General features: G+C 42.0%; 1 protein-coding gene across 1 annotated transcript in view; it reads left to right on the top strand.

Annotated features, from left to right (window-relative positions):
- Window positions 1–17,025, top strand: part of LOC110514058 (transmembrane protein 65) — a 73,613-nt gene that overhangs the window by 31,244 nt on the left and 25,344 nt on the right. The window contains exons 3-5 of the mRNA XM_036935266.1: window positions 6,688–6,732; window positions 10,529–10,596; window positions 11,710–11,764. Of these exons, the coding sequence (XP_036791161.1) occupies window positions 6,688–6,732; window positions 10,529–10,596; window positions 11,710–11,764 (168 nt within the window). The remainder of the gene's footprint in view (window positions 1–6,687; window positions 6,733–10,528; window positions 10,597–11,709; window positions 11,765–17,025) is intronic.

The raw sequence follows: 17,025 nt of genomic DNA, 5'->3' as shown, positions 1-17,025 counted from the left end.
CTGTGTTGTATCATCATGGTGGAAGTTAGTCAGTACCTCCTACCTGCTGGTGACTGTGTTGTGTTGTATCATCATGGTGGGAGTTAGTCAGTACCTCCTACCTGCTGGTGACTGTGTTGTGTTGTATCATCATAGTGGGAGTTAGTCAGTACCTCCTACCTGCTGATGACTGTGTTGTGTTGTATCATCATGGTGGGAGTTAGTCAGTACCTCCTACCTGCTGGTGACTGTGTTGTGTTGGTTCATCATGGTGGAAGTTAGTCAGTACCTCCTACCTGCTGGTGACTGTGTTGTGTTGGTTCATCATGGTGGAAGTTAGTCAGTACCTCCTACCTGCTGATGACTGTGTTGTATCATCATGGTGGAAGTTAGTCAGTACCTCCTACCTGCTGATGACTGTGTTGTGTTGTATCATCATGGTGGTAGTTAGTCAGTACCTCCTACCTGCTGATGACTGTGTTGTGTTGTATCATCATGGTGGGAGTTAGTCAGTACCTCCTACCTGCTGGTGACTGTGTTGTGTTGGTTCATCATGGTGGAAGTTAGTCAGTACCTCCTACCTGCTGGTGACTGTGTTGTGTTGGTTCATCATGGTGGAAGTTAGTCAGTACCTCCTACCTGCTGATGACTGTGTTGTATCATCATGGTGGAAGTTAGTCAGTACCTCCTACCTGCTGATGACTGTGTTGTATCATCATGGTGGAAGTTAGTCAGTACCTCCTACCTGCTGATGACTGTGTTGTATCATCATGGTGGAAGTTAGTCAGTACCTCCTACCTGCTGATGACTGTGTTGTATCATCATGGTGGAAGTTAGTCAGTACCTCCTACCTGCTGATGACTGTGTTGTATCATCATGGTGGGAGTTAGTCAGTACCTCCTACCTGCTGGTGACTGTGTTGTGTTGTATCATCATGGTGGGAGTTAGTCAGTACCTCCTACCTGCTGGTGACTGTGTTGTGTTGGTTCATCATGGTGGAAGTTAGTCAGTACCTCCTACCTGCTGGTGACTGTGTTGTATCATCATGGTGGAAGTTAGTCAGTACCTCCTACCTGCTGATGACTGTGTTGTATCATCATGGTGGAAGTTAGTCAGTACCTCCTACCTGCTGGTGACTGTGTTGTGTTGTATCATCATGGTGGGAGTTAGTCAGTACCTCCTACCTGCTGGTGACTGTGTTGTATCATCATGGTGGAAGTTAGTCAGTACCTCCTACCTGCTGATGACTGTGTTGTATCATCATGGTGGAAGTTAGTCAGTACCTCCTACCTGCTGATGACTGTGTTGTGTTGTATCATCATGGTGGGAGTTAGTCAGTACCTCCTACCTGCTGGTGACTGTGTTGTGTTGTATCATCATGGTGGGAGTTAGTCAGTACCTCCTACCTGCTGGTGACTGTGTTGTGTTGTGTCATCATGGTGGGAGTTAGTCAGTACCTCCTACCTGCTGATGACTGTGTTGTATCATCATGGTGGGAGTTAGTCAGTACCTCCTACCTGCTGGTGACTGTGTTGTATCATCATGGTGGGAGTTAGTCAGTACCTCCTACCTGCTGATGACTGTGTTGTATCATCATGGTGGGAGTTAGTCAGTACCTCCTACCTGCTGATGACTGTGTTGTGTTGTATCATCATGGTGGGAGTTAGTCAGTACCTCCTACCTGCTGGTGACTGTGTTGTGTTGTATCATCATGGTGGAAGTTAGTCAGTACCTCCTACCTGCTGATGACTGTGTTGTATCATCATGGTGGAAGTTAGTCAGTACCTCCTACCTGCTGGTGACTGTGTTGTATCATCATGGTGGGAGTTAGTCAGTACCTCCTACCTGCTGGTGACTGTGTTGTGTTGGTTCATCATGGTGGAAGTTAGTCAGTACCTCCTACCTGCTGATGACTGTGTTGTATCATCATGGTGGGAGTTAGTCAGTACCTCCTACCTGCTGGTGACTGTGTTGTGTTGTATCATCATGGTGGGAGTTAGTCAGTACCTCCTACCTGCTGGTGACTGTGTTGTGTTGTATCATCATGGTGGAAGTTAGTCAGTACCTCCTACCTGCTGATGACTGTGTTGTATCATCATGGTGGAAGTTAGTCAGTACCTCCTACCTGCTGATGACTGTGTTGTATCATCATGGTGGAAGTTAGTCAGTACCTCCTACCTGCTGATGACTGTGTTGTATCAACATGGTGGAAGTTAGTCAGTACCTCCTACCTGCTGGTGACTGTGTTGTATCATCATGGTGGGAGTTAGTCAGTACCTCCTACCTGCTGGTGACTGTGTTGTGTTGAACCTTGTCATTCCAAACCTCATAGGCTATTCCACCCTCTGTGTGTGTGTGTGTGTGTGTGTGTGTGTGTGTGTGTGTGTGTGTGTGTGTGTGTGTGTGTGTGTGTGTGTGTGTGTGTGTGTGTGTGTGTGTGGTGTGGTGTGGCGGCGTGTGTGGAGAATAAGATAGAAAAGACTCACTAGTGTTTTACATTTCTGAGAAACCTTCACTAAACTAACATTTAGCCTCAGAGGCATAGACATGAATACACCCTACATAGACATGAATAAACCCTACATACACATGAATACACCCTACATAGACATTAATACACCCTTAACTAAACTAACATTTAGCCTCAGAGGCATAGACATGAATACACCCTACACAGACATTTATACACTCTACGTAGACATTAATACACCCTTAACTAAACTAACATTTAGCCTCAGAGACATAGACATGAATACACCCTACACAGACATTTATACACCCTACGTAGACATTAATACACCCTTAACTAAACTAACATTTAGCCTCAGAGGCATAGACATGAATAAACTATACATCGACATGAATACACCCTACATAGACATGAATACACCCTACGTAGACATGAATACACCCTACGTAGACATGAATACACCCTACATAGACATGAATACACCCTACATAGACATGAATAAACCCTACATAGACATGAATAAACCCTACATAGGCATGAATAAACCCTACATAGGCATGAATAAATCACTACATGGACATGAATAAACCCTACATAGACATGAATAAACCCTACATAGAGATGAATAAACCCTACATAGGCAGGAATAAACCCTACATAGGTAATAATAAACCCTACATAGAGATGAATAAACCCTACATAGACATGAATAAACCCTACATAGACATGAATAAACCCTACATAGACATTAATTTGAGATACAGATTACAGATGTAGGATCTTAATTTGAGCCAGTTTGCTACAGCAGGAAAATAGTCCTGCGGCAACAGCAAATGTGAGTTATAATCAAATCAAATTGTATTGGTCACATACACATTCTAACAGATGTTATTGAGGGTGTAGTGAAACGATTATTATGTGGTTTATAACTAATTTACATTTTTGTAAATGTTTATACATTTTTCATAAGGGTCCGAAATAAAGGTTTTCGTCATTTCAAAGTGGAAATTACTAACTTTAGAAGCCTTTTTTTAAACCTCAAATTCACTAAAAAAAATTCTAAATGTCCTGCATTTCAGGAACGTTCTCCTGCATCACTGTGATCAATTTAAGATCCTACTCTCAGACTCTAAGGGCATAGAGATAATTGAATGCTGAGTATTTGTGCTCATAGTGTCAGACACTATTTTGAAAGGCAGACAGACTTAATCTGTAGGCTGGTAGACGTGGACTGAGTCCAAAATGGCACCTTACTCCCTATATAGTGCACTACTTTTAACCAGAGTCGTATGGGCCCTGGTCTGCAGTAGTGCACTATATGGGGACTAGGGAGCCATTTGGGACACAGGGTAGTCGTCCTGTGGGCCCTGGTCTGCAGAGCATGGCATTACCCTACTGGACGTTTCACACACCATTAATACTCACCTTTTTGTATTTTAATGTGTTCAGAATGGGATTTCAATGTAATTCCACTAGGTCAGTCCCAAACGGCACCCTATTCCTTATGGGCCCTGGTGAAAAGTAGGGCACTTAATAGGGATAGGGTGCCATTTGGGACACAATGGCAGTCCCCTTCTAATCCCTGTCCCGTCGGCCTGGGACACGTCTGTCCCTCTGTCTCTCTGTTCCTCTCCTCCCTGTCTCTCTGTACCTCTCCTCCCTGTCTCTCTGTCCCTCTCCTCCTCTGTCTCTCTGTCGCTCTGCTCCTCTGTCTCTCTGTTCCTCTCCTCCTCTGTCTCTCTGTCCCTCTCCTCCTCTGTCTCTCTGTCCCTCTCCTCCTCTGTCTCTCTGTCCCTCTCCTCCTCTGCCTCTCTGTCCCTCTCCTCCCTGTCTCTCTGTCCCTCTCTTCCTCTGTCCCTCTCCTCCCTGTCTCTCTGTCCCTCTCTTCCTCTGCCAGGCTCCATCCCTGCTCTGTGTCCTGACTCTCAGGTCCTGTCATTTCCTTCCAGACAGGACTGACTTCTTCTCCATAGTAATGACATGTCCTTCCAGACAGGACTGTCTTCTTCTCCATAGTAATGACATGTCCTTCCAGACAGGACTGACTTCTTCTCCATAGTAATGACATGTCCTTCCAGACAGGACTGACTTCTTCTCCATAGTAATGACATGTCCTTCCAGACAGGACTGACTTCTTCTCCATAGTAATGACATGTTCTTCCAGACAGGACTGACTTCTTCTCCATAGTAATGACATGTTCTTCCAGACAGGACTGACTTCTTCTCCATAGTAATGACATGTCCTTCCAGACAGGACTGACTTCTTCTCCACAGTAATGACATGTCCTTCCAGACAGGACTGACTTCTTCTCCATAGTAATGACATGTTCTTCCAGACAGGACTGTCTTCTTCTCCATAGTAATGACATGTCCTTCCAGACAGGACTGACTTCTTCTCCATAGTAATGACATGTTCTTCCAGACAGGACTGACTTCTTCTCCATAGTAATGACATGTCCTTCCAGACAGGACTGACTTCTTCTCCATAGTAATGACATGTTCTTCCAGACAGGACTGACTTCTTCTCCATAGTAATGACATGTTCTTCCAGACAGGACTGACTTCTTCTCCATAGTAATGACATGTCCTTCCAGACAGGACTGACTTCTTCTCCATAGTAATGACATGTCCTTCCAGACAGGACTGTCTTCTTCTCCATAGTAATGACATGTCCTTCCAGACAGGACTGTCTTCTTCTCCATAGTAATGACATGTCCTTCCAGACAGGACTGTCTTCTTCTCCATAGTAATGACATGTTCTTCCAGACAGGACTGACTTCTTCTCCATAGTAATGACATGTTCTTCCAGACAGGACTGACTTCTTCTCCATAGTAATGACATGTTCTTCCAGACAGGACTGACTTCTTCTCCATAGTAATGACATGTCCTTCCAGACAGGACTGACTTCTTCTCCATAGTAATGACATGTTCTTCCAGACAGGACTGACTTCTTCTCCATAGTAATGACATGTTCTTCCAGACAGGACTGACTTCTTCTCCATAGTAATGACATGTCCTTCCAGACAGGACTGACTTCTTCTCCATAGTAATGACATGTCCTTCCAGACAGGACTGACTTCTTCTCCATAGTAATGACATGTCCTTCCAGACAGGACTGACTTCTTCTCCATAGTAATGACATGTTCTTCCAGACAGGACTGACTTCTTCTCCATAGTAATGACATGTTCTTCCAGACAGGACTGACTTCTTCTCCATAGTAATGACATGTCCTTCCAGACAGGACTGACTTCTTCTCCATAGTAATGACATGTCCTTCCAGACAGGACTGTCTTCTTCTCCATAGTAATGACATGTCCTTCCAGACAGGACTGTCTTCTTCTCCATAGTAATGACATGTCCTTCCAGACAGGACTGTCTTCTTCTCCATAGTAATGACATGTTCTTCCAGACAGGACTGACTTCTCCATAGTAATGACATGTTCTTCCAGACAGGACTGACTTCTTCTCCATAGTAATGACATGTTCTTCCAGACAGGACTGACTTCTTCTCCATAGTAATGACATGTCCTTCCAGACAGGACTGACTTCTTCTCCATAGTAATGACATGTCCTTCCAGACAGGACTGACTTCTTCTCCATAGTAATGACATGTCCTTCCAGACAGGACTGACTTCTTCTCCATAGTAATGACATGTCCTTCCAGACAGGACTGACTTATTCTCCATAGTAATGACATGTCCTTCCAGACAGGACTGACTTATTCTCCATAGTAATGACATGTCCTTCCAGACAGGACTGACTTCTTCTCCATAGTAATGACATGTTCTTCCAGACAGGACTGACTTCTTCTCCATAGTAATGACATGTCCTTCCAGACAGGACTGACTTCTTCTCCATAGTAATGACATGTTCTTCCAGACAGGACTGACGTCTTCTCCATAGTAATGACATGTCCTTCCAGACAGGACTGACTTCTTCTCCATAGTAATGACATGTCCTTCCAGACAGGACTGACTTCTTCTCCATAGTAATGACATGTTCTTCCAGACAGGACTGACTTCTTCTCCATAGTAATGACATGTCCTTCCAGACAGGACTGACTTCTTCTCCATAGTAATGACATGTCCTTCCAGACAGGACTGTCTTCTTCTCCATAGTAATGACATGCCCTTCCAGACAGGACTGACTTCTTCTCCATAGTAATGACATGTCCTTCCAGACAGGACTGACTTCTTCTCCATAGTAATGCAGGTTTTCTTTTTCCTCCTTCTTCAGGGGAAATGGTCATCGCCCCTCCCACATCGGCTCAGCTGAGATACGGTAAGAGAGGAAGAGAGAGGTGTCTTTGAAAAGAGAGAGGTGTCTTTGAAAAGAGAGAGGTGTCTTTGAAAAGAGAGTGTCTTTGAAAAGAGAGAGTGTGTCTTTGAAAAGAGAGAGATGTCTTTGAAAAGAGAGAGATGTCTTTGAAAAGAGAGAGGTGTCTTTGAAAAGAGAGAGGTGTCTTTGAAAAGAGAGAGGTGTCTTTGAAAAGAGAGAGAGATGTCTTTGAAAAGAGAGAGGTGTCTTTGAAAAGAGAGGGATGTCTTTGAAAAGAGAGAGGTGTCTTTGAAAAGAGAGGGATGTCTTTGAAAAGAGAGAGAGGTGTCTTTGAAAAGAGAGAGGTGTCTTTGAAAAGAGAGGGATGTCTTTGAAAAGAGAGAGAGATGTCTTTGAAAAGAGAGAGATGTCTTTGAAAAGAGAGATGTGTCTTTGAAAAGAGAGATGCATATATGAAACAGTGGAGAAAGCTGGAGGATTCATATATGAAACAGTGGAGAACGCTGGAGGATTCATGTATGAAACAGTGGAGAACGCTGGAGGATTCATATATGAAACAGTGGAGAATGCTTGAGGATTCATATATGAAACAGTGGAGAACGCTGGAGGATTCATACATATATGAAACAGTGGAGAACGCTGGAGGATGCATATATGAAACAGTGGAGAACGCTGGAGGATTCATATATGAAACAGTGGAGAACGCTGGAGGATTCATATATGAAACAGTGGAGAACGCTGGAGGATTCATATATGAAACAGTGGAGAACGCTGGAGGATTCATACATATATGAAACAGTGGAGAACGCTGGAGGATGCATATATGAAACAGTGGAGAATGCTGGAGGATTCATATATGAAACAGTGGAGAACGCTGGAGGATTCATATATGAAACAGTGGAGAACGCTGGAGGATTCATATATGAAACAGTGGAGAACGCTGGAGGATTCATATATGAAACAATGGAGAATGCTGGAGGATTCATATATGAAACAGTGGAGAACGCTGGAGGATTCATATATGAAACAGTGGAGAACGCTGGAGGATTCATATATGAAACAGTGGAGAACGCTGGAGGATTCATATATGAAACAGTGGAGAACGCAGGAGGATTCATATATGAAACAGTGGAGAACGCTGGAGGATTCATACATATATGAAACAGTGGAGAACGCTGGAGGATTCATATATGAAACAGTGGAGAATGCTTGAGGATTCATATATGAAACAGTGGAGAATGCTTGAGGATTCATATATGAAACAGTGGAGAACGCTGGAGGATTCATATATGAAACAGTGGAGAACGCTGGAGGATTCATACGTATATGAAACAGTGGAGAACGCTGGAGGATTCATACATGAAACAGTGGAGAACGCTGGAGAATTCATATATGAAACAGTGGAGAACGCAGGAGGATTCATATATGAAACAGTGGAGAATGCTGGAGGATTCATATATGAAACAGTGAAGTATGCTGGAGGATTCATATATGAAACAGTGGAGAACGCTGGAGGATTCATATATGAAACAGTGGAGAACGCTGGAGGATTCATATATGAAACAGTGGAGAACGCTGGAGGATTCATGTATGAAACAGTGGAGAACGCTGGAGGATTCATATATGAAACAGTGGAGAACGCTGGAGGATTCATATATGAAACAGTGGAGAACGCTGGAGGATTCATATATGAAACAGTGGAGAACGCTGGAGGATTCATATATGAAACAGTGGAGAACGCTGGAGGATTCATATATGAAACAGTGGAGAACGCTGGAGGATTCATATATGAAACAGTGGAGAACGCTGGAGGATTCATATATGAAACAGTGGAGAACGCTGGAGGATTCATATATGAAACAGTGGAGAACGCTGGAGGATTCATATATGAAACAGTGGAGAACGCTGGAGGATTCATATATGAAACAGTGGAGAACGCTGGAGGATTCATATATGAAACAGTGGAGAACGCTGGAGGATTCATATATGAAACAGTGGAGAACGCAGGAGGATTCATATATGAAACAGTGGAGAACGCTGGAGGATTCATATATGAAACAGTGGAGAACGCTGGAGGATTCATACATATATGAAACAGTGGAGAACGCTGGAGGATTCATATATGAAACAGTGGAGAACGCTGGAGGATTCATATATGAAACAGTGGAGAACGCTGGAGGATTCATATATGAAACAGTGGAGAACGCTGGAGGATTCATATATGAAACAGTGGAGAACGCTGGAGGATTCATATATGAAACAGTGGAGAACGCTGGAGGATTCATACGTATATGAAACAGTGGAGAACGCTGGAGGATTCATATATGAAACAGTGGAGAACGCAGGAGGATTCATATATGAAACAGTGGAGAACGCTGGAGCAGTCATATATGAAACAGTGGAGAACGCTGGAGGATTCATATATGAAACAGTGGAGAACGCTGGAGGATTCATATATGAAACAGTGGAGAACGCTGGAGGATTCATGTATGAAACAGTGGAGAACGCTGGAGAATTCATATATGAAACAGTGGAGAACGCAGGAGGATTCATATATGAAACAGTGGAGAACGCTGGAGGATTCATATATGAAACAGTGGAGAACGCTGGAGGATTCATACATATATGAAACAGTGGAGAACGCTGGAGGATTCATATATGAAACAGTGGAGAACGCTGGAGGATTCATATATGAAACAGTGGAGAACGCTGGAGGATTCATATATGAAACAGTGGAGAACGCTGGAGGATTCATATATGAAACAGTGGAGAACGCTGGAGGATTCATATATGAAACAGTGGAGAACGCTGGAGGATTCATATATGAAACAGTGGAGAACGCTGGAGGATTCATATATGAAACAGTGGAGAACGCTGGAGGATTCATATATGAAACAGTGGAGAACGCTGGAGGATTCATATATGAAACAGTGGAGAACGCTGGAGGATTCATACATATATGAAACAGTGGAGAACGCTGGAGGATTCATATATGAAACAGTGGAGAACGCTGGAGGATTCATATATGAAACAGTGGAGAACGCTGGAGGATTCATATATGAAACAGTGGAGAACGCTGGAGGATTCATATATGAAACAGTGGAGAACGCTGGAGGATTCATATATGAAACAGTGGAGAACGCAGGAGGATTCATATATGAAACAGTGGAGAACGCTGGAGGATTTGTTTCCTCCCTGTCACTGTGCTCACAGACACATTCCCAGCCCACATATTCACCAGGGCTGAACTGATGACTATCATGCAGTATACCCGGGTTGATGACCAGAGTGGAAAAGAATTCCACATTGATGGCCAATAGGAGTTAGAATGAGTTCATTCGGGTTCAAGACAGATTCCTTTGCTTTTGATTCGTTGAATCAGACGGCCAATGTTTTTGCAACACCTCCCTGTTTTGGTCTCGTACCAGAGAACATTTGGCCAGAAGTAGGACCTGACGACAGAGGGCCGAGTTATGTAGAACTCACTTTTCTTCCCCGTTTGTAACTGCCAAATGTTCGTCCAGGTTCACTGTGTCTCATCACTTCTTCAAGTTTCCAGTACGTGTGTGGTGTGTGTGATGTTAAATGGGATGTTGTGTGTGGGATGTTAAATGGGATGTTGTGTGTGTGATGTTAAATGGGATGTTGTGTGTGTGATGTTAAATGGGATGTTGTGTGTGTGATGTTAAATGGGATGTTGTGTGTGTGATGTTAAATGGGATGTTGTGTGTGGGATGTTAAATGGGATGTTGTGTGTGGGATGTTAAATGGGATGTTGTGTGTGTTCTTTCTTTTGCAGTTCTTCTACACAACGCCATTCCGTTTGTAGGATTTGGTTTCCTGGACAATGCCATCATGATTGTAGCTGTAAGTTACACCACTTTATCAAATGAATATCACGTTTAGATCTGTGTCTCTGTGGTAGACCCTCTATAGTATTACAGTAATACTAGATAGATTCTACAGTAATATGTGGTAGACCCTGTATAGTATTACAGTAATACTAGATAGATTCTGCAGTAATATGCTGTAGCCCTCTATCCATACTAGTATTACAGTAATACTAGATAGATTCTACAGTAATATGTGGTAGATCTCTATCCATACTAGTATTACAGTAATACTAGATATATTCTACAGTAATATGTGGTAGATCTCTATCTATACTAGTTTTACAGTAATACTAGATATATTCTACAGTAATATGTGGTAGATCTCTATCCATACTAGTATTACAGTAATACTAGATATATTCTACAGTAATATGCTGTAGCCCTCTATCCATACTAGTATTACAGTAATACTAGATATATTCTACAGTAATATGTGGTAGATCTCTATCTATACTAGTTTTACAGTAATACTAGATATATTCTACAGTAATATGTGGTAGACCTCTATCTATACTAGTTTTACAGTAATACTAGATATATTCTACAGTAATATGTGGTAGACCTCTATCCATACTAGTTTTACAGTAATACTAGATATATTCTACAGTAATATGTGGTAGATATCTGTTTCATTAACGTTGAAGTGAGAATCTGGTATCTGTCATTTACTGTAACTAGAGAGTTGGTCAATTCTATTTTAGCTTTTCAAAACATTGACATTTTATTTTTTTGCCACAAAAAGCAGACTCTTTTATCCACATCTAACTCACTTAACCTCATTCAAAGACTTTCATTCTGAGGGACACAAAATGACTCATTGAAGTTGAATACACAAGCTTTAGCTTTCAGCGGTGGTTTTTCATTACAGCATGAAACACACACTATATAAACATACAGTGGGGCAAAAAAGTATTTAGTCAGCCACGTATTGTGCAAGTTCTCCCACTTAAAAAGATGAGAGAGGCCTGTAATTTTCATCATATGGTACACTTAGCCCCACTATATAGCAAGTGTTTGGGTTTTCCCACATGGCCTTAACAAATAACAACAGAGAATTGATGAGGGTGTTTGTGTGTTTTGTTTTTAGGGCACGCAGATTGAGTTGTCCATAGGTGTGATCCTTGGGATTTCAACCATGGCAGGTATGTCGAAAACCCAGAAATAATCTGCGAGTCCCTAATGGGACCGTATTCCCTGTGTAGTTCACTATATGGGGAATAGGGTGCCATTTGGGATGCTGTCTATATGCTTTGTAATGTTTTTTTGTTGTTTATTTACAGTGCCTAGTGAAAGTCTACACGCCCCTTGCACAGTTTTAAGATTACATTTCAAAAGGGATTACATTTCAAACGGGATTACATTTCAAAAGGGATTACGTTTCAAAAAGGGATTACATTTCAAAAGGGATTACATTTCAAAAGGGATTACATTTCAAACGGGATTACATTTCAAAAGGGATTACATTTCAAAAGGGATTACATTTCAAAAGGGATTACATTTCAAAAAGGGATTACATTCGTTTTTTTTCCCCTACAGGTCTACACAACCTACTCCACATTTTCAAAGTGACGTTTTTTTACGGAAAATGTTCAAAATGAGTTAAATAATTAAATTAACCTGAAGACGTCTTGATTGCGTATGTCTTCACCCCCCCAGAGTTAATACTTGGTGGAAGCACCTTTCACCATGACAGCGGTGAATAATTTTTTATAACATTCTACCAGCATACAGAGCATTAGGAAAGTATTCAGACCCCTTGACTTTTTCCACATTTTGTTACGTTACAACCTTATTCTAAAACAATACTCCATAATGACAAAGCAAAAACAGGTTTTTATAAATTTGAGAAAATGTATAGAAAATAAAAAAAGTGACTTTCACATTTCCATAAGTATTCAAACCCTTTACTTAGTACTTTGTTGAAGCACCTTTTTACACAAATATATCCTCGAAGTCTTCTTGGGTATGAAGCTTGGCACACCTGTATTTGGGGAGTTTCTCCCATTCTTCTCTGCAGATCCTCTCAAGCTCTGTCAGGTAGGATGGGGAGCGTCACTGCACAACTATTTTCAGGTCTCTCCAGAGATGTTCGATCGGGTTCAAGTCCGGGCTCTGGCTGGGCCACTCAAGGACGTTCATAAACTTGTCCTGAAGCCACTTCTGCGTTGTCTTGGCTGTGTGCTTAGGGTCGTTGTCCCGTTGGAAGCTAATCCTTCGTCCCCAGTCTGAGGTCCCTCGATCCTGACTAGTCTCCCAGTCCCTGCCACTGAAAAACATCCCCACAGCATGATGCTGACACCACCATGCTTCACCATAGGGATGGTGCCAGGTTTCCTCCAGACGTGACGCTTGGCATTCAGGACAAAGAGTTGAATCTTGGTTTCATCAGACCAGAGAATCTTGTTTCTCATGGTTTGAGAGTCTTTTGGTGTCTTTTGGCAAACTCCAAGCAGGCTGTCATGTGCCTTTTACTGAGGAGTGGCTTCCGTCTGGCCATTCTACCATAAAGTCTTGATTAGTGAAGTGCTGCAGAGATGGTTGTCCTTCTGGAAGGTTCTCCCATCTCCACAGAGGAATACTGGAGCTCTGTCAGTTTGGCCCGGGCGGCCAGCTCTAGGAAGAGTCTTAGTGGTTCCAAACTTCTTCCATTTTTAAGAATGATGGAGGTCAGTGTGTTCTTTGGTACCTTCAATGCTGCAGAAATGTTTTGGTACCCTTCCCCAGATCTGTGCCTCAAAACAATTCTGTGTCGGAGCTCTACGGACAATTCCTTCGACCTCATGGCTTGGTTTTTGCTCTGAAATGCACTGTCAACTGTGGGACCTTATATAGACAGGTGTGTGCCTTTCCAAATCATGTCCAATCAATTGAATTTACCACAGGTGGACTCCAATCAAGTTGTAGAAACATCTCAAGGATGATCAATGGAAACAGGATGCACCTGAGCTCAATTTCAAGTCTCATAGCAAAGGGTCTGAATACTTATAGGTTATTTCACTTTTGAATTTTTTATACATTTGCCTTGTCATTATGGGGTATTGTGATGTCATTATGGGGTATTGTGATGTCATTATGGGGTATTGTGATGTCATTATGAGGTATTGTGATGTCATTATGGGGTATTGTGATGTCATTATGGGGTATTGTGATGTCATTATGGGGTATTGTGATGTCATTATGGGGTATTGTGATGTCATTATGAGGTATTGGGATGTCATTATGGGGTATTGTGATGTCATTATGGGGTATTGGGATGTCATTATGGGGTATTGTGATGTCATTATGGGGTATTGTGATGTCATTATGGGGTATTGTGATGTCATTATGGGGTATTGTGATGTCATTACGGGGTATTGTGATGTCATTGTGGGGTATTGTGATGTCATTACGGGGTATTGTGATGTCATTATGGGGTATTGTGTGTAGATTGATGAGGAAAACATTTTATTTAATCCATTTTAGAATAAGGCTGTAACGTAACAAAATGTGGAAAAAGTCAAGGGGTCTGATTACTTTCCGAATACACTGTATGTCCATTGTTTTTGTAAAAATGACTCAAGCTCAGTAAATTTGGTTGGCAATCATTGATGGACAGTAATATTCTAACCGTGTCTCTGATTTTCAAGCAAATTTAAGTCAGGACTGAGACTGGACCACTCAGGAACAATCAACACCTATTGGAAAGCCATTCTAGTGTGTCTTTGGCATTCAAATGTATGTTATTGTCATGCAAAAAAAACCAAAACTAACTTTTTACCTGGATTTTACTCTTTTAATATTCATTTTGATCCTGACAAACCCCCCAGTCCCTGCTGGTGAGAAGCATACCCATAACATGATGCTGCCACCACATTACTTGAAAATACAGAGAATTTCACTCTGTGTTGTATTGCATTGGATTTGACCCAAACCCGTAGTTTTTAATTTTGTCCAAAAAGTTGACACACTCCCCCTCCCAGCCATTCCTGCTTCATAGATAACAACCCTAAGGGCAATACAATAGGGGTTGTGGGGCCATTCTCTTTCAAATGTTCAAACACAGACCCCCCCCCAGTTCAACCAGGTCCCTACACATCAATCATCATGACAACTTCAAAGGAATAGATATATGCATAAATTAGCACACCCTCTAACGCGTGAGAACAGGAACAGGGTGCCCATATATGGGCATAAGCATGTGATCCGTTCCCGCCAGAATGTCCTGCCCGGATGCCCAAATATGGGCATGTACACGTCATCCTGACATAGGGTCATAAATCATACGTTTGACGTGTGCCGTCTACTTTATTCTCTCTGATATATGTTGCCCTAAGAGTTGTGCAAGGTTGGTTGAATCTTATTCACATTAATTCACAGCTGTAATGGCTGCCACAAGTGATTCCACCCATTCCACTCTTGGGTGTGAAGACATATGCAATCAATTACACTCAATTACACTCATTTTAAATTTCTTAGTAAATCAATTTTTCTTAGTAAATCCATTTATTTTTTAATTTTTTAATTATTTCTCTATGAAAATGTGGATTAGGTTGTGTAGATCAATAGGGAAAAAAATCTAATTGATTCTCTTTTTAAATTCAATTTTAAAGCAGGAAATGTGAAGACTGTCCATGGGGTTGTGTAGACTTTCACTAGCGACTATCTCAATACATTAAATGTCCATCTGAATGTAACTTGGCAATAGCCAATTTAATCCTGCACTCAACGTCTAATTAAAGCCTTGGGTTGCCTCCAAAATGGCACCCTATCCCCTATGTAGTGCACTACTTATGACCTATAGGAGGTTGGTGGCACCTTAATTGGGGAGGACGGGGCTCGTGGTAATGGATGGAGTGGAATCAGTGGAACGGTATCAAATACATCAAACACATGGTTTGATGCCATTCCATTTGCTCCGTTCCAGAGATTATTATGAGCCGTCCTCCCCTCAGCAGACTCCACTGTAATATGACCATAGGGCTCTGGTCAGTAATCCACCATATATAGATTAACTCTGACCCTAGGAGGTCCGGAGCCTGCTGCACACATCTGGTGTCCCAGGTCTAAATCAGGCCCTGTTTAGAGGACAACAATGACTGGTGTCCCAGGTCTAAATCAGGCCCTGATTAGAGGGCAACAATGACTGGTGTCCCAGGTCTAAATCAGTTCCTAATTAGAGGGCAACAATGACTGGTGTCCCAGGTCTAAATCAGTTCCTAATTAGAAGGCAACAATGACTGGTGTCCCAGGTCTAAATCAGGCCCTGATTAGAGGACAACAATGACTGGTGTCCCAGGTCTAAATCAGGCCCTGATTACAGGGGAACAATGACTGGTGTCTCAGGTCTAAATCAGGCCCTGATTAGAGGTGAACAATGAAAACACGCAGTGGGACTGACTTGGAGGACCAGAGTTGAGTTTGAGGGATATAGGGAATAGGGAGCCGTTTAAAACACGCGTTCTCTCAGTTTGTCCCCTGGTCTGGCTAGCTGCCAGACACTGAAGAGAGCGACAGATAGCGGATGATGATTATTCATATGTATGGTAATATTCCTCTTCAGTCATCTGAATGACGACAGCGATATCCTAGCCGTTCACTTTAGGACAAGAGGTGATAATTTGCATTTTAACAGAATGATTCAGCCTCCTTGGGAACCAAACGACAGAGAGACAGTGCAACCCAAATGGCACCCTGTTGACCAGGGCCCATAGGGTAGTGCACTATATAGGGCATAGGGTACCATTTGGGACTCATATATAGCCTAGCTAGCTACCGTACCATAATGTAACATATAACATACCATAACAGTCATATCACATCACAGATTAATGAGACTTCAGCCTGTAACAGAGGAGAACATATCAGAGATAAATGAGAGTTTAACAGAGGAGAACATATCAGAGATAAATGAGCCTGTAACAGAGGAGAATATATCAGAGATAAATGAGAGTTTAACAGAGGAGAACATATCAGAGATAAATGAGAGTTTAACAGAGGAGAACATATCAGAGATAAATGAGCCTGTAACAGAGGAGAATATATCAGAGATAAATGAGCCTGTAACAGAGGAGAACATATCAGAGATAAATGAGAGTTTAACAGAGGAGAACATATCAGAGATAAATGAGAGTTTAACAGAGGAGAACATATCAGAGATAAATGAGCCTGTAACAGAGGAGAACATATCAGAGATAAATGAGAGTTTAACAGAGGAGAACATATCAGAGATAAATGAGCCTGTAACAGAGGAGAACATATCAGAGATAAATGAGAGTTTAACAGAGGAGAACATATCAGAGATAAATGAGAGTTTAACAGAGGAGAACATATCAGAGATAAATGAGAGTTTAACAGAGGAGAACATATCAGAGATAAATGAGAGTTTAACAGAGGAGAACATATCAGAGATAAATGAGCCTGTAAC

The sequence above is a fragment of the Oncorhynchus mykiss genome, chromosome 2 (assembly GCF_013265735.2).
Source record: "Oncorhynchus mykiss isolate Arlee chromosome 2, USDA_OmykA_1.1, whole genome shotgun sequence".
NCBI classification, from domain to species: Eukaryota; Metazoa; Chordata; class Actinopteri; order Salmoniformes; family Salmonidae; genus Oncorhynchus; species Oncorhynchus mykiss.
Note: the sequence above shows the minus strand (reverse complement) of the source record. Positions and strands in the feature narration are given on the sequence as shown.